This window comes from Portunus trituberculatus, chromosome 12 (genome assembly GCF_017591435.1).
Source record: "Portunus trituberculatus isolate SZX2019 chromosome 12, ASM1759143v1, whole genome shotgun sequence".
NCBI classification, from domain to species: Eukaryota; Metazoa; Arthropoda; class Malacostraca; order Decapoda; family Portunidae; genus Portunus; species Portunus trituberculatus.
This window is the reverse complement of record NC_059266.1, coordinates 505,539-521,266: the sequence shown is the minus strand read 5'-3', so window position 1 is coordinate 521,266 and position 15,728 is coordinate 505,539. Positions and strand designations below refer to the sequence as shown.

At 39.7% G+C, this 15,728-nt stretch overlaps 1 protein-coding gene across 1 annotated transcript in view; it reads right to left on the bottom strand.

Annotated features, from left to right (window-relative positions):
• Nucleotides 1-774: 774 nt before the first annotated feature.
• The window catches only part of LOC123502907 (glucose dehydrogenase [FAD, quinone]-like), a 30,310-nt gene continuing 15,356 nt past the window's right edge, over nucleotides 775-15,728 (bottom strand). The window contains exons 2-11 of the mRNA XM_045252194.1: nucleotides 13,312-13,514; nucleotides 10,820-11,009; nucleotides 9,040-9,174; nucleotides 7,886-8,007; nucleotides 7,091-7,264; nucleotides 6,106-6,259; nucleotides 5,418-5,581; nucleotides 4,751-4,928; nucleotides 3,701-3,923; nucleotides 775-2,605 (exon numbers count right to left, since the gene is read on the bottom strand). Of these exons, the coding sequence (XP_045108129.1) occupies nucleotides 2,467-2,605; nucleotides 3,701-3,923; nucleotides 4,751-4,928; nucleotides 5,418-5,581; nucleotides 6,106-6,259; nucleotides 7,091-7,264; nucleotides 7,886-8,007; nucleotides 9,040-9,174; nucleotides 10,820-11,009; nucleotides 13,312-13,514 (1,682 nt within the window). The 3' untranslated portion in view covers nucleotides 775-2,466. The remainder of the gene's footprint in view (nucleotides 2,606-3,700; nucleotides 3,924-4,750; nucleotides 4,929-5,417; nucleotides 5,582-6,105; nucleotides 6,260-7,090; nucleotides 7,265-7,885; nucleotides 8,008-9,039; nucleotides 9,175-10,819; nucleotides 11,010-13,311; nucleotides 13,515-15,728) is intronic.

Genomic DNA, 15,728 nt, shown 5'->3' with positions numbered 1-15,728 from the left:
TAAATATTACCTCAGAGTTCATAAATAGCTTAGTTACTCTTATAAATTACCCTGGGGCTCACTGGACTCTGGGGGTGAGGGTGATGGGAGGGGGAGGAGAGATGGGGAGGGAAGGTGGGAGAGATTGTGAAAGTGGAGGGAAGATGTGGAGGAGATTGAAAGATGGAGAGAAGAGGGGAGAGAATAGGAGGAGGAAAGAAAATAAAGGTGAATTAGAGGAAGAGGAGATATATGGAGGGAAAGGGAGAGATGGAGAGAAGAAAAGAGGGGAGTTAAAGAAAGGGGCAGGAGATATGGAGGGAAGAGGGAGAGAGAGATGGAGAGGTGGAGGAAGAAAAGAGGAGGGTTAATGAGAGGGGGAGAGATATACAGAGGAAGGAGGGACAGGTGGAGAGGTGGAAACAAGACAAGGAGGATTTTGAAGGAAATGAAGGAAAATAAGGGAGAGATAGGATAAATTTGATAAAGAATGATGGAAAGGGAAGAGGAGAGAGAAGAGGATGAAGAAGAAAGAGAGGAGGAGAGAAGAGGTAGGTAGACTGGAGGGAAGAAATGGAGAAGGAAAGGAAGGATAGAAAGAAAGGGAAGAGAGATAACACATAATAGGTCAAATAAATAGAAAAATACAACAAAACAGATTATTTTTCCTCCACTAGATCTTTCCTCTTCAGGGTTATTTTTTTTTCCTCCAAAGTTTCCTCCATTTGATTTTCTTTTTCTTTTTTTTTTGAGCAAGTCTTTTGGCATTTGTCTGCAACTTACACACACACACACACACACACACACACACACACACACACACACACACACACACACACACACACACACACACACAGCAACATTATCATTTAGGGAAGGGAACAATCACAAAGACACACACCACTTTTGTAATTAATCGTCTTGCAGTTAAAAGTCCTTCATTCTTCACAAATATGCATAATAAATAACCCAAATAACTCTTATCTACACTGAGTAACTCTAAAAAGATAATGCCAGTATTCTTATATTGAACAAACACACACACACACACATACCGTACAACACAGCTCAGAAAATCAACAATAACAATGATAGCAAACACAGTAACACACAACACATGGTCTTATCTTTACACATTCTAACTCTTTAAACCCAAACACACACACAGACACTCTTATCATGGAAAGCAAGTCTGAAATCCCACTCTCCTACACTCTTTCCCTTTATCTACTTCTATTCTATGGCTGGATATTCAAAGATGCAGTGTTGATTTGCTTGAAGGCTCCAAGTTTCTATTCTCTTCAGCCGTGGGGAGTAAGTAGTCTTGGCTGGAACTCTTGGGTAGGTGTGTGTCTGCATTGTGTTTCTTGGTGTGAATGCTTTAGTGAGTCATTCTTCTCCTATTGTTTATTCTATTTCTGTTAGTGTGTGGAATTAAGTAGTGGTTGTGTTTTCTTTTATTCTCTCATTGCTTATTTTATCATATTTGTGAGGTTTAATTTGCTTAGTGTCTTGTTAATCCTGCTTCTTCTCCTTCCACTGTTTTTCTAATTTATTTTTCTTTACTTGGTGGAATTAAGTAGTTGTGTTTTCTTTTATTCTTTCATTGCTTATCTTATCTTATCTTATCTGTGAAGTTTAATTTGCTTAATGTCTTAATGATGCTTCTTCTTCTTCTTCCATTGTTTATCTAATCTATTTCTGTTACTGTGTGGTATTAAGTAGTTGTTGTGGTTTCTTTGATTCTTCCATTGCTTATCTTATTTTTCTGTGAGGTTCAGTTCCCTTGGTGTCTTAACAATGCTTCCTCTTCCATTGATTAAGATGAGAATGGGAAGGACACACCATTATCTACCAACTCACCATTAAACTCTTCTTTCATTGACTCATTTTCTTGCAAAGGCTGATGGTGAAAGAGAATGGGTAGGGCACTAACACACACCATTATCTACAAATTGTCCATTAAACTCTTCTCTTTCATAAACTCATCTTCCAGCAAAGGGTGATGGTGACAGTGGAGAGGGATCCCAACACACTCCCTTCACCATCCAGCAACTCAGTACTAATTAATTTTCTAGCAAAAAGTGATGACAGCAGAGAAGGAGAGGAACCACACACACCAATCTGCCAACACTCCACTAAACTCTTCTCTTTCATGATGCAAGGGATGATGAGGGCAGAAAAGGAGAGAGACACTAATACACTCCTGCTAGTACTCCTTCTCTTTCTTTATACAAACTAACTTTCAATCAACAGGTGACAGTGATAGAGGAGAGGGAAGCTCACACACTCCCTGCATCATCTGCCAACCTGCTAATACTTCTCTTTCATTATACAAACTTATTTTCTATCAACAGGTGACGGTGATAGAGGAGAGGGAAGCTGACACACTCCTGCATCATCTAACAACCTTGCTATTACTTCTTCTCTTTCATTATACTAAGGGTGACAGCGATAGAGGAGAGGGACACTAACACACTCCCTTCATCATCTGCCAACCCAGTACTCCTTGATGAGGTCGGCAGCCTTCTCCCCGATCATGATTACCGGAGCATTGGTGTTTCCCGAGACCAGAGTGGGCATGATGGAGGCGTCCGCGACTCGTAAGCCAGAGATGCCATACACTCTGCAAACATTGGGTCCTGTAGGTTCTTGTTTTGTTTGTCTAGCTGTTTGTTTTGTTTGTGGGGTATTGGACAGGGCCTGGTGTGTTAATGTGTTCCTGTTTTTTTTTTTTTGTCTTGTTTTCTTTGTTTTTTTTTTTCTTGTGTGTTTGGAGTTTTTTGTCTTATCTTTTTTTCTATTGGTCATTATTTATCTTTTTTCTCAATCTCTTGTTTCAGTACATTTCAAGGCCTTCTCAGTTGTGAGCCGAGCATGCTAACCACTACACTACGGTGTGTGTGTGTGTGTGTGTGTGTGTTTTTCACCTCGGTCGTCTACTGGTCACCCAGCCAGTCTTCCCCATTACGGAGCGAGCTCAGAGCTCATAGACCGATCTTCGGGTAGGACTGAGATTACAACACACTCCACACACCGGGAAAGTGAGGCCTGTATGTGTGTGTGTGTGTGTGTGTGTGTGTGTGTGTGTGTGTGTGTGTGTGTGTGTGTGTGTGTGTGTGTGTGTGTGTGTGTGTGTGTGTGTGTGTGTGCATTTTACTACTATTGCTACTGCTACCATTACTGATACTAACTCTATTACTACAACTGCTACTACTACTACTACTACTATTCTTATTTATCACCCTCACAACCCTATCTACCTTCATTTTTCCTTTAAGTACCTCAAAAATGCTATTATCACTCATTTACTATCCCTACCACTACTATTTACCTCACTTTTTCCTCTAAATCCTCAAAAAAGTCCTATCAATTATCACTCCTATCACTAAACTTAACTTACTTTCTTCCTTTGTCTCCGTAAAACCCTCATATCAATTTTATCCTTACTACTTACCTTATTGCTATCTCTAAAAAAATCCTCAAATATTTATCATCCCTACCATTATTACCTGCCTTATTTCTATCTCTAAAAACCCTTCACATTTACCACTCCTACTGTCACTACTTGCCTTATGTATTTTTGTCTCTAAAAACCCTTCATATTTACCATCCCTACCACTACTACTTATCTTATTCTGTCTCTACTAAACCCAACACACTCACCATCTCTATCACTATCATTTGTATTGTTTCTCTCTCTATCCCAACCACTACTTACTTCAGCTCTGGGTCTACAACAGCGCCGGGATCCCAGTAAGGTCCCATTTTGCAGGTGCCAACAGGGTGGTAGATGGTGGAGGTGTAGTGACGGGCCAGACACTCCCAGTAGGTGTCAGTCCATAAAGCAGCGTGCTCACAGCCAGGCATGGGACGTGTGTAGAAGCGAGAGCCAAACTTCCTGAACGCATGTGTCTCTGTCAGCGCTAGGCCAATCTTGATGCCTGTGAGGAGTGGTGGTGGTAAACTCTGGAACTCCCTGCCTACTTCTGTATTTCCAACTACCTATGACTTGATTTCATTTAAGAGTGAGATTTCAAGACATGTATTTATCTCTTCATTTTGGCAAACTCTCTCAGACCTGCATGAGGACTGATAACTAAGTGGGCCTTTGTTTTTCTTTTTTTTTGTTGTCCTTGGCCAGTTTTCCCCAGGTGGTTGATTGGTTAGATAACTGGTTAATTTGAATGGGTGGTTGTCTCATTGATTGATTGACTGACTGATTAGTTGACTGATTGACTGATAAATAGACTATCTGATTGATTGACCGACTAAGTGACATATTAACTGTCTAGCTACCTGACTGATTACTTGACTGACTGACTGACTAACTAATTTAATGATTGACACTCTAACATAATGACCCCAAACTCTATCCAACCCAACCTAACCTAATCAAACCCAACCCAATCCAACCAACCTTAACCTAACCTAATGTAACCTAACCTAACCCAACCCACCCCAAACCTATCCTATCCCAACCCAACTAACCCAACTAAACATAACCAAATCCAACCAAACCTAACCAAATTTAGCCTTAGCCAACCTAACCTAACCTAACCAAAACCTAAACTGACCATCCAGAGAAAAAAATTAAATACATGAGGATAAGTGAAAAAACCTTGACATCCTAACCCAACCCAACCCAACCCAACCCAAACGTAAACTAATTGACCATCTACAAAAAATTAAAATATATGAGGATAAGTGAGAAGAGCTTAACTTCTTAACCCAACCCAACTGAACCCAACCCAATCCAACCAAACCTTACCTTCGACCATAACCTTGATGTCCTGTGGGTGTGTGAGGTAGTTGTGTGTGATGTAAGGCTTGTCGAAGGGGCTGGCTGACCTAAGGGTGATGTAGCCACGTGACTTGGGCCGCAGCAGCATGGGGTACACTGACCAGCTGTCCCGGAAGGCGATTGGTTTAAACATTTGGTCCCACGTCTGGAAATAAATAATAGGAACGGTGGAGTGTCTGGAAATAAAGTTAATAGGTAATAAATGGAAATAAATGATAATAGGTACAGTGGCGTGTGTGAAAGTAAATAGGTGGTGTCGGGAAATGTGTGGAAATGAATAATAGGTAAACTGAAATAAATAATCAGTACAGTGAAATATTACAAAACCACATTTCTATTTTATAAAAACAAACACACACATGAAAACACACAAAAAAGCACAAGTTTCTATATAAAAAACAAAACACACAAATATTCATCATAAAACACATCCAACCCAACCCTGACCATTAATATTTCTTTTTATTTAAGAGAGGAAACTGACCAAGGGCAACACACACACACACAAACAAAAGGCCCACTTAATTGCCAGTTCCCTTAGAGACCAATAGAGTTAGCCAAAAGACAGGAACAAAAGCTTCACAAAACCCTTGACATGACTCCATCAAACACACCAAACACTACAAACACACACCCTGTCAGAGAGGCCATGGACTTTCCGAATCTGCCGGCCACCGTCTGACGCAGGGGAGCCCGAGATGAAATGGAACTCAATGTCAGGCCAATCATCGCTGTAGTTGGCGAATTTTGTCTTGACGAACGCCAGGCCCTCGACTCCCCCCAGCACTGTGAGGGGACCTGTTTGGGGGTGAGACTGGGTGAGAATGGGATAAGGAAATGGGGGAGAAGTACTTGTAGATGAGGAAAAGGTTAAATAACTAGGAATTAGGTGAGAAGTGAGGAAAAAGGGGAAATAGAAATGGTAGATGAGGAGATGAGAAATGGGAAAGAGGAGGAATCAGGGAAAAGAGAGATAGAATATGAGGAATAGAAGAAAGTGAAGAATGATATGGAAAAAAATAAAGAATAAGATGAAGAGGAGAGGAAAGGGAGAATGTAGCACGGAATGGGCAAAGAAGAAATTAAAAGAAAGATGGGAATATTGTAAGGAATAGATGAAAGTGAGAAATGATAAAGAAAGAAGATAAAGAATAAGATGAAGAGGTGAGGAAAGGATGGTGGGAAGGAAGTGATGAATGAAGGGAAAGTAAAAAAAGGAAAAAGATGAAGAAGTGAAGACTAAATAGTAGCAAGAGAAAAACAAACCAAGACACACACACACACACACACACACACACACACACACACACACACACACACACCTGATCCAAACATAGCATATTTCAGCACAGAGGGAAGGTTTTCATATCGGGTCTGTACCAGAGAGACCTTCTTGTCAATGAGGAACACAAGACCCCCTGTTCCTATGTGGTCTTGCAGGTTGTGTCCTACAGGGAGATCCTGCAGTACTGGAATCTGAAGGAGTATTGAGTATGAGAGTATGAATAAGAATACAAGAATAATTATACTAGTGGCCATATCATTTGTATTTCCAAAAGATTCTTGTTTCAAAAACACAGTCTTTAAGGGTAGTTTTATGGTTCCATTGAAAGATTAACATGATTTCTACCTTATCAATAACAAAAATACTCTTACAAATAAATTCCATCATCTCTGTGGACTTTGAAAAATAGTGGCCACATAACATATATTTTCAAGAGACTCTTGTTCAAGTCACATGGGCTTTTAAGGGTAGTTTGATGGTTGTATTGACAGATCAACATTACATCTACTTTATCAATAGCAAAAACTCTTACTAAAGAAATTTCTACATCTACTTTATCAATAGCAAAAACTCTTACAAAAGAAATTTCTCATCTTTGCAGACTTTGAAAAATAGTGACCACAAAAGACTATTGTTTCAGTTACACGGGTTTTTAACGGTAGTTTGATAGTTCTATTGACAGATTAATATGATTTCTACTTTATATATAGTAAAAACACTCATACAAACCAAGCTCCTTATATCTGAGGACTTTGAAAATTGTGGCAACATAACCTTTTTTTAAAAAGACTCTTGTTTCAGTCACACAGGTTTCTAAGGGAGGTTTGATGGTTTTATTGACAGATTGCATTGATATCTATCTTATCAAAAGCAAATTCAAAAGCAAAAATATTCTTATCACCAAAGTGCCTAAAAACTGTGGACTTTGAAAAATAATCCACAATCTGCCTTTCTTTTCATGTAGATATTATATTGTGTTTGTATTTCCTGTTTATAAGTCCATACACATGATCTGCACTCACTCCAAAAGACGCCAGCTGTGCCTTTGGTCCCAGTCCGCTAAGCATCAACAGCTGTGGGGAGTTGATGGCCCCAGCACTCAGCACCACCTCCTTGCGGGCGTACACCACCTGGTTCTGCCCCGCCCTCAGGAACCTCACGCCCTGGGCCCGCCGTGTGTGAGGGTCTACCACCACCTAGAGCGTCAGAGTTAGTTAGGGAGGGTAGGGTAGGGTAGGGTAGGATAGGATATGGTAGGTAGGTTAGAGTAGGGTAGGTTAGAGATGACTCATAGAAGGTAAGGGGAAGTAAGGGAGGCTATGTGAGTCAGGGAAGGTAAGGGAGAGTCAAGGGGAGATAAGGGCAAGTTAGAGGGGAGCTAGGTTAGGTTAGGTTAGGGATGAGTCAAAGAAGGTAAGGGGAAGTAAGAGTGGTTATGAGAGTCAGTGCAGGTAAGGGGAAGTCAAGGGGAAGTTAGGGTAAGTTAGGAGGGTGTTATTGGGGTTCCAGTGCATGTAAATACGTGGTGAATGAATAAATTGTTTTGTTATGATGTTTGATTTGTTTGCTATTTCAGCTTATCACACACACACACACACACACACACACACACACACACACACACACACACACACACACACACACACACACACACACACACACACAGAAAGTTCACTAGTACATTCCTACAACTGAACCAAAGAGATATACCACAAATAGGCACACAATACAAAATAGCACACACCACAAAATGCATAACACCAAGCACATAAGATAACAAAACGGTACAACACACACACACACACACACACACTCACCTGGGTCACGAAGGCATGCATGGCGACGTGGAGGTTTGGTCTGAGCCGGACAGGGCGGATGAAGGCCTTACTGGTGGAGCAGCGGGAGCCTCGTCGCAGAGTGCCTTGTGGAATCATGAACCCTGTGGAGTGGTGGAGTGGTAGGGTGGTGGATCAAGTGATGGAGTGGTGGGGCAGTTTGGTGGTGGAGTGGTGGAATGAAGTAGTGGAATGGTGGAATGGTGGAGTGGTGGAGTGGTGGAGTGATAGAGTGCCATTAACCTCTTCAGTACCATGACACATTTCCATATTTATTCTGCTTACTATTTGGTGATTTTATACAGCTTGAGAAACTTTTGTGAGGGATTAAAATAGTGAAGACTGTGGCCATTAATCTTCTGATCCCCATAGACCCTTCCTAATGTCAACACAATGGTCTAATCATACACAAAATCTCACTGTAAAAAATATGTCCCAATACTGAAGGGATTAATATTTCCATGATTAAAATAGTGAAGACTGTGGCCATTAATCTTCTGACCCCCATAGACCCTTCCTAATGTCAATAAAATAGTCTAATTACACCCAAAATTCATGGTAAAAATGTGTCCCAGTACTGAAGGGGTTAATCTTGTTACAGCCTGTTTGGCTCCTTGCCTCATAAAAAGCTAGCCATTTATTAACACAGGGTGGAACAAAAAAGTGAGAAATGAGAAAAAAAAAGAAGAAAGGGACAAAAAAATAGAAAAGGGGCTAAAAATTTAAGAAAGGAGCAAAACAATAAGAAATGGGACAAAAATGAAGAAAGGAACAAAAAATCTGAAATGGGACAAAAAATGAAGAAAAGGACACAAAAAGTAAGAAATGAGACAAAACAGTTGAAGAAAGCAAGAAAAAGTAAGAAACAGGAGAAAAAAATGAAGAAAGGAAGAAAATAAGTAAGAAATGAGAGAAAAAAATGAAGGGGAGAAAAAAAATATATGGGACAAAAAATGAAGAAAAAAAAAATTGGACAAAAACAACAGGACAAAGTAAAAACAATGAAAAAAAAAATATGACAGAATAGATAAAGAAAAGGAACAAACAAAACAAAAACTTATCAAAACAAAAAAAAAAAAAAACACGACAATGGAAAATGAAAAGAAAACGGAAAAACACCCAGAATAACCCCACACCTGTCTGGAACTCCGCATTGTAATCCCTGTTCTCGTATCCCATCTCCACTCCTGCCTCGATGAAAGCCGTGGCCAGGGGCGTCCTCCAAGGGGCCTCCTGCACCGTCAGGTAACCCCCCGTGCTGTGGTAGTGACCTGCAGGACGAGGGAGGGGAGATAAAGCATGGGTGGGAGAATAAGGGGGAGATGAGGATAGTTAGAGGATTTGAGAGGAGATAAAGGTGTAGATAAAGGTAGATAAGGGGAAGTGAGAGGTGTTTTAGAGGGTTTGGAGGAGTAAGGGGTAAATTCAGGAGGATAAGGAGAGATAAAGGGTTAGATAAGGGGAAAGGAGGGTTGTTTTTGAGGATTTGGAAGAGTAAGGGATAAATTCAGGAAGATAAGGGAGATAAAAGGTACTTACAGGGGTAGATGAGGGGAAATGAGGGCTGTTTTTGAGTGTCTGGAAGAGTAATGGGTAAATTTAGGAGGATAAGGGGTGATAAAAGGTAAGTTTAGGGAGGATAAAGAGGTGAGAGTGTTTGGGTAAAAGGGGAGGATAACAGGGAGATGAGAGTGGTTGGAGGGCTTGAGGGGAGATAAAAGATAAGTATAAGGGAAAGATAAAGATGAGGTAAATAAGAGTGTTTGGGTGAGTAAACTAATAAAGTAATAAAACGCCATAACACGCTTTAAAAATTAAAAATGCCAAAACATGCACCAATACCACTTGAATCCTTTATAAAACCCCAAAATATGCAACAAAACCTTAAGAATAGCCCCAAAACCATTTAATTTCCTTATAGAACCCAAAACACACTAAAATCCTTTAAAAACCTTAAAACACCCACCAAAACTAATTTAATTCTTATAAACACCAAAACCACTTAAATTCCTTATAAAACACAAAACACACCAAAACCACTTGAATCCTTTATCATAAGCTCAAAACCACTTAAATCCTCATAAAACCACCTGAATCCTTTAGTATAACACCAAAACAACTTAAATCCCCTTATAGAAACTTGAATCCCTTATGATAACCCCAAAACCAATTGAATACTTTAAAATAACCCCAAAACCACTTGAATCTCTTATAATAACCCAAAAACACTTAAATCCCCTTATAAAATCCTAAACATGCACTAAAATCCCTCAAAAATACATACGCATCAAAACCACTTGAATCCCCTAATGAAATCCATACACACCAAAATCCCTTAAAATATGCGCACCTAAACTACTCGAATCCCCTACAAACCTCTAAAACACGCGCTCAATCCCATTTCAGTCCCTTAACTGACTGTTCTTGCCACTTGAATCCCTTATGAAACATGCACTAAAATCCCTTAAAAAATCCTAAAATAATGCACCAAAACCACTCGAATCCCTTACAAACCTCCAAAGCACGCACTCAAAACCCCTTATTTAGAAACGCTTTGCTCTCTCAACACGACTATTTTTCAAGGCCACAGGGATGACTAGAGGGGTTTTCAATAGTGTTTATCCTGTCAATAATGTAGAAATCTTGTTAATTCCTTACAAACCTCTAAAGTATGCACTCAAACCCCTTCAGACAGTATCCGGAAACGCTTTGATCTCTCACCACGACTATTTTTCAAGGCCACAGAGATGACTAACGGTGTTTCTCCTGTCAGTAACGTAGAAATCTTGTGAATCTGCCTCCTGAACCGTGGAAAAACACCTTAAAAAATCTATGTCAACTAAAATGAAGCGTTTTGAAATAGTGGAGGTGAAGCACAGTAAAGTTTAATATACGAGTCACATTCTCTTAACTGACCGTTCTTGGCGATGTAAGGGTTCCTGTTGTCCTCTGATTTCTTGAAGTAGTGCAGAACGTGGTCGTATCCCCAGCCAGGGTTGCCCAGCGCCTCCCACTGGTCGTAGTCCCGCCTGTTGCCTCGTACGTACAGCATGTAGTTGAGCACAGAGGAGCCGCCCATCACCCTTCCTCGTGGCCAGTTGCACCGCTGTACAGGACGTGGGAATATGAACCAACAGGAATAATTTACATCTTCGTTTTCTTTTCCGTTTTTTTTTTTTTTTTTTTTTTTGCTATGGTTCTCTCTCTCCCTCTCCCTCTTTCTCTCTCGCTCTCTCTTGCTAAAGCTGTCTCATTCTTTCTTTTTTTTTTTTTTTTACTTAGCTATTGTTGTATCTCTTTCTCTCCTTTTATCTAGCTATGGTTCTCTTTCCTTCTCGCTCCTATCTCTAAGATATTATTTGGCTGATGTTTACGATAACTCTTTTTTATGTAAAGGAGGAACTGGCCAAAGACAACAAAAATATTCTAAAAAAAAAACTCCATTGAGGTACTGATCTTTAAACTGAGTAAAAAGTCAAAGGAGAAGTGTCTTGAATCTTTGGCAGGCCACATTAACACATACTTCTGTCACTACAACCATAAAAACACCATTAAGACGCTTTGCTCTCTCACCACGACTATTTTCCAAGGTCACTGAGAGAATTAGCTAAGTTTTAAATGTTTCTCCTGTTAATAATGTAGAAAACTTTTTAATGTCACTGGAACCTTAAAAATCTCTCTCTCTCTCTCTCTCTCTCTCTCTCTCTCTCTCTCTCTCTTTGTGCCAGGTGAGTGTTGGGACTGTGGAATTCCTCATTAGAAAGTAGACAGGTATGAACGCTCGGCAGGTGAAGAGGATAATGAGAGAGAGAGAGAGAGAGAGAGAGAGAGAGAGAGAGAGAGAGAGAGAGAGAGAGAGAGAGAGAGAGAGAGAGAGAGAGAGAGAGAGAGAGAGAGAGAGAGAGAGAGAGAGAGAGAGAGAGATTTAATTAACACACTTCTAATCTGTGTCTTATCGTGGCGGAACAAAATCTCTCCACTTAAACGCATTCAGGAAAGAACAAAAGGGAGTTTCAGTGGCAGTGGCTTGATTAATTACAGGTAACGGCCGTGAAATAGACAGGTAAGCTTTTCCTCTTTAATGGCTGCAGTACTAATGATCTAATTGGCACCGTGATTACTGGTTGGCACTCATGACTCACGGCAACACTGGGAAAGTAGAGAGAGGAGTCGGGGCTTATGGGGGCGGAAGGGGCTGAGAGGGGCGGAGGGGCTTGAAAGGAGGGAGGGGGTATTATCATGTCCTCTATGTAAACACTAGTGAAAATTGTAATATCTCATTCAAAACCCCTATGAAATTGTTACTAGTCATGAAAACACTAAAAACGTGTCATAATTAGTACTACTGCTACTACTACTGCTACTACTACTACTACTACTACTACTACTACTACTACTACTGCTACTGTTTACTACTACTACGACTATTACTACTACTGCTACTGTACTACTACTACTACTACTACTACTACTACTCAGATTCCTCCAGCATTTCTCCTCTTAATACAACAAAATCCTGCTAATCTGCCACTAGAACTGTACACAAACACTTTTAAACTCGCGTCACCAAGTTAAACGCTCTTGAACATGAGGAAGCGCTACTCATAAGTGTTTCAAAATCAGTCACCCAATTTTTTTTTTATGTAAGAGTGAAAAACTGACCAAGAGCAACAAAAAACTATCTAACAAAAAGGCTCACTGAGATGCCAGTCCCCGAACATGGTCATGAGAGTTAACCAAAAGAATGGGATAAATGTCTTGAAACCTCCCTCTTAACCTCTTCAGTATTGGGAAGCATTTTTACCATGATTTTGTGATATGATTAAACGATTTTATGTGCATTAAGATAAGAAGGTCAGAAGATCAATGGCTACAGTTTTCACTATTCTAATCTCCGACATGAGTTTTTGAAGCGTTATGAAATGGCTAAATAGTAAGCAGAAAGAATATGGGAAACGCGTCATCGTACTAAGGAGTTTAAATGAGATGGAAACACAGAAGCACACAAGGAGTTCCAGAGTGTACCAAAGAAAGGGAGGAATGAATTGAGAGTACTGGTTAACTCTTGCATTAGTGACGTGGACAGAATGGGATAAATGTCTTGAAATCTCCCTCTTAAATGAGTTCAAGTAGATGGAAATACAGAAGCAGACAAGGAGTTCCAGAGTGTATCGGAGAGAGGGATGAATAATTGAGCGTACTGATTAACTCTTGCATTAGTGACGTGGGCAGAATGGGATAAATGTCTGGAAACCTCCCTCTTAAATGAGTTCAAGTAATGGGTAGATGGAAACACAGAAGCAAGAAGGAAGTTCCACAGTGTATCAGAGAAAGGGATGAATGAATGAGAGTACTGGTTAACTCTTGCATTCGTGACGTGGATAGAAAGAAGAAAGTCTCGTTTTTACCCTGCCAGCCATAGCGAGACATGCCGAGTCCTGAGGTTCTGTTTTGTATCTCCAGTCCATCTTGGAGAGCTGAAGGTAGCCGGCCAGCGCAGGGACGTCACTGATCTCCGTCTCGTCCCCGCCAGCCTCCAGCAGCAGCACACGCCATGACGGGTTCTCAGATAGGCGGTTCGCGATGACAGCCCCTGCAGAACCAGCGCCCACTGTGGCAAGAGAAGGCTGGGTTAGATTAGAGCCAGTATTCAGAAACGCTTTCTCTCTCACCACGACTATTTTCCAAGGCCACAAAATTATCAAGCCGGGTTTTTAAGTGTTTCTCCAGTTAAAAATGTAGAAATCTTGTCACACTGTCTCTACAACTGTAAAAACACCTTAAAACTCGTGAAAACTTAAATAAATCCTTTTGAAATAGTGGAGATGAAGTACAGAAATGTTTGAGAATACGAGCCTAGGTTAGATGATGGCTGAGTGAATGAAGTAAGGCGCAACAACAGCCAAGGTCATATGATGGGTAGCTTGATTGATAGACGAGTGTGCAATATCTGTATTTATTTAAGTACTTGTATTCTTGTTATGTATACTATCTATTTCTATATTTTTGATGCTTTACCCTTCAGCCTTTGCCCAGGGGGAAGGTGGCAAGGTCCTTCATTGTATTTTATTATTAATGCAACAATAAATGTATCAATCAATCGTTAGAGAAGGATCGTTCAGATTGAGTGATAGTGAAAGGGGAAAATTATTATGAAATGAATGAATAAGTAACAAAGAAAAAGAAAGAATGGAGATGAATAAAAAAAAAGCATAATAAAATAGAGAAAATAATGATATAAGAGCTAAAGGACGAATGAATGAAGGAGAAACTTAGCCACGTGTCCATACAAGAAAATGGGAAGTAGAGTAAAGGAGGAGTAAAGAAAACGAATTATTTTTGAGAGGACCATGACAGTTGAGTTGAACATACAGGAGACGAAACAATGAGGAAGGAAGGGAATAAGCATTCATAACTACTGAAAGAAAGAAAGAAAGAAGTAACATGGGAAGAAAAAAAAAAAAAAGAGGAGAAAACAATACAAGAAAAAAAATAAAGAAAATTTTCCCCAATCGTTACTAAAAAAGAAAAAATGAATAAAAATACACAAATAAATGAATATATAAAGATTTAGAAGGAAAACAATGAAAAAGAAAAAAAACAACAATATTTTCCGGAATTATTACTCAAATATAAATGAATAGATAAACAACATGAATTAATAAAAAGGAAACACATCATTTATATTCTTAGAACCTTTACCTCTTCAGTGCCAGGACATGCTTTCATATTGATTCTATTTGGCGACTTTACACAGCTTCAGAAACTTAAGTAGGGATTAAAATAGCGAAGACTCTGATCCATTAACTTTGTGACCTCCATAGACCCTTCCTAATGTCAATAAATCGTCTAATCACACCCAAACCCGCATTCCCATATTCATTCTGCTTACTATTTGACCATTTTACACAGCTTCAGAAACTTATGTGGGGATTATAATAGTGAAGACTGTGGCCATTAACTTTCTGATATCAATAGACCCTTCCTAATGTTAAATCGTCTCATTGTATCCAAAACTAGCATTTCCATATTCATTCTGCTTACTATTTGGTGATTTTAAACAGCTTTAGAAACTTATGTGTGGATTACAATGGTGAAGACTGTGGCCATTAATCTTCTGACCTCCATAGACCCTTCCTAGTCAATGAAATGGTCTAATCACACCCAAACCTAAAAGTAAAAATGCGTCTCAGTACTGAAGGAGGTTAATAACATCCACTAGAGCCTGGTAAACTCCTCTTACTTCTTACTATTATCACTCCGTCAGTAAAATACATGATATCAACTTTAAAACCCACAAAGAGGATCTACTAGAACCTGTAATGTAAGCTGAACCCTCATGAACCTCTTCAGTACCATGCCGCGTTTTCATATTGATTCTGGTTACTATTTGGTGATTTTATGCAGCTTCAGAAACTTATGCGGGATTAAAATAGTGAAGATTCTTGACCATTAATCTTCTGACCTCCATAGACCCTTCTTAATGTCAAAAAATCGTCTTGTACCCAAAACTCGCATTTCTACTCATTTTCCTTACTATTTGACAATTTTACACAGCTTCAGAAATTTATATGAGGATTAAAATAGTGAACACCGAACTATTGACCTTCTGACCTCCATAGACCCTTCTTAATGTCAATAATATCTAATCACACCCAAAACTCCAAGTGAAAAATGCGTTCCAGTACTGAATGAGTTAAGGAAATGAAGACACGACATTCAGAAGACGCCCTGGAGGATAGTGAAGGTTTATGGGTGAAAACAGCAGAGGTGGAAGGTAATTACACAGTTAAGAGTTCCGTGGCTAGCCAGCGATGGTGGTGAA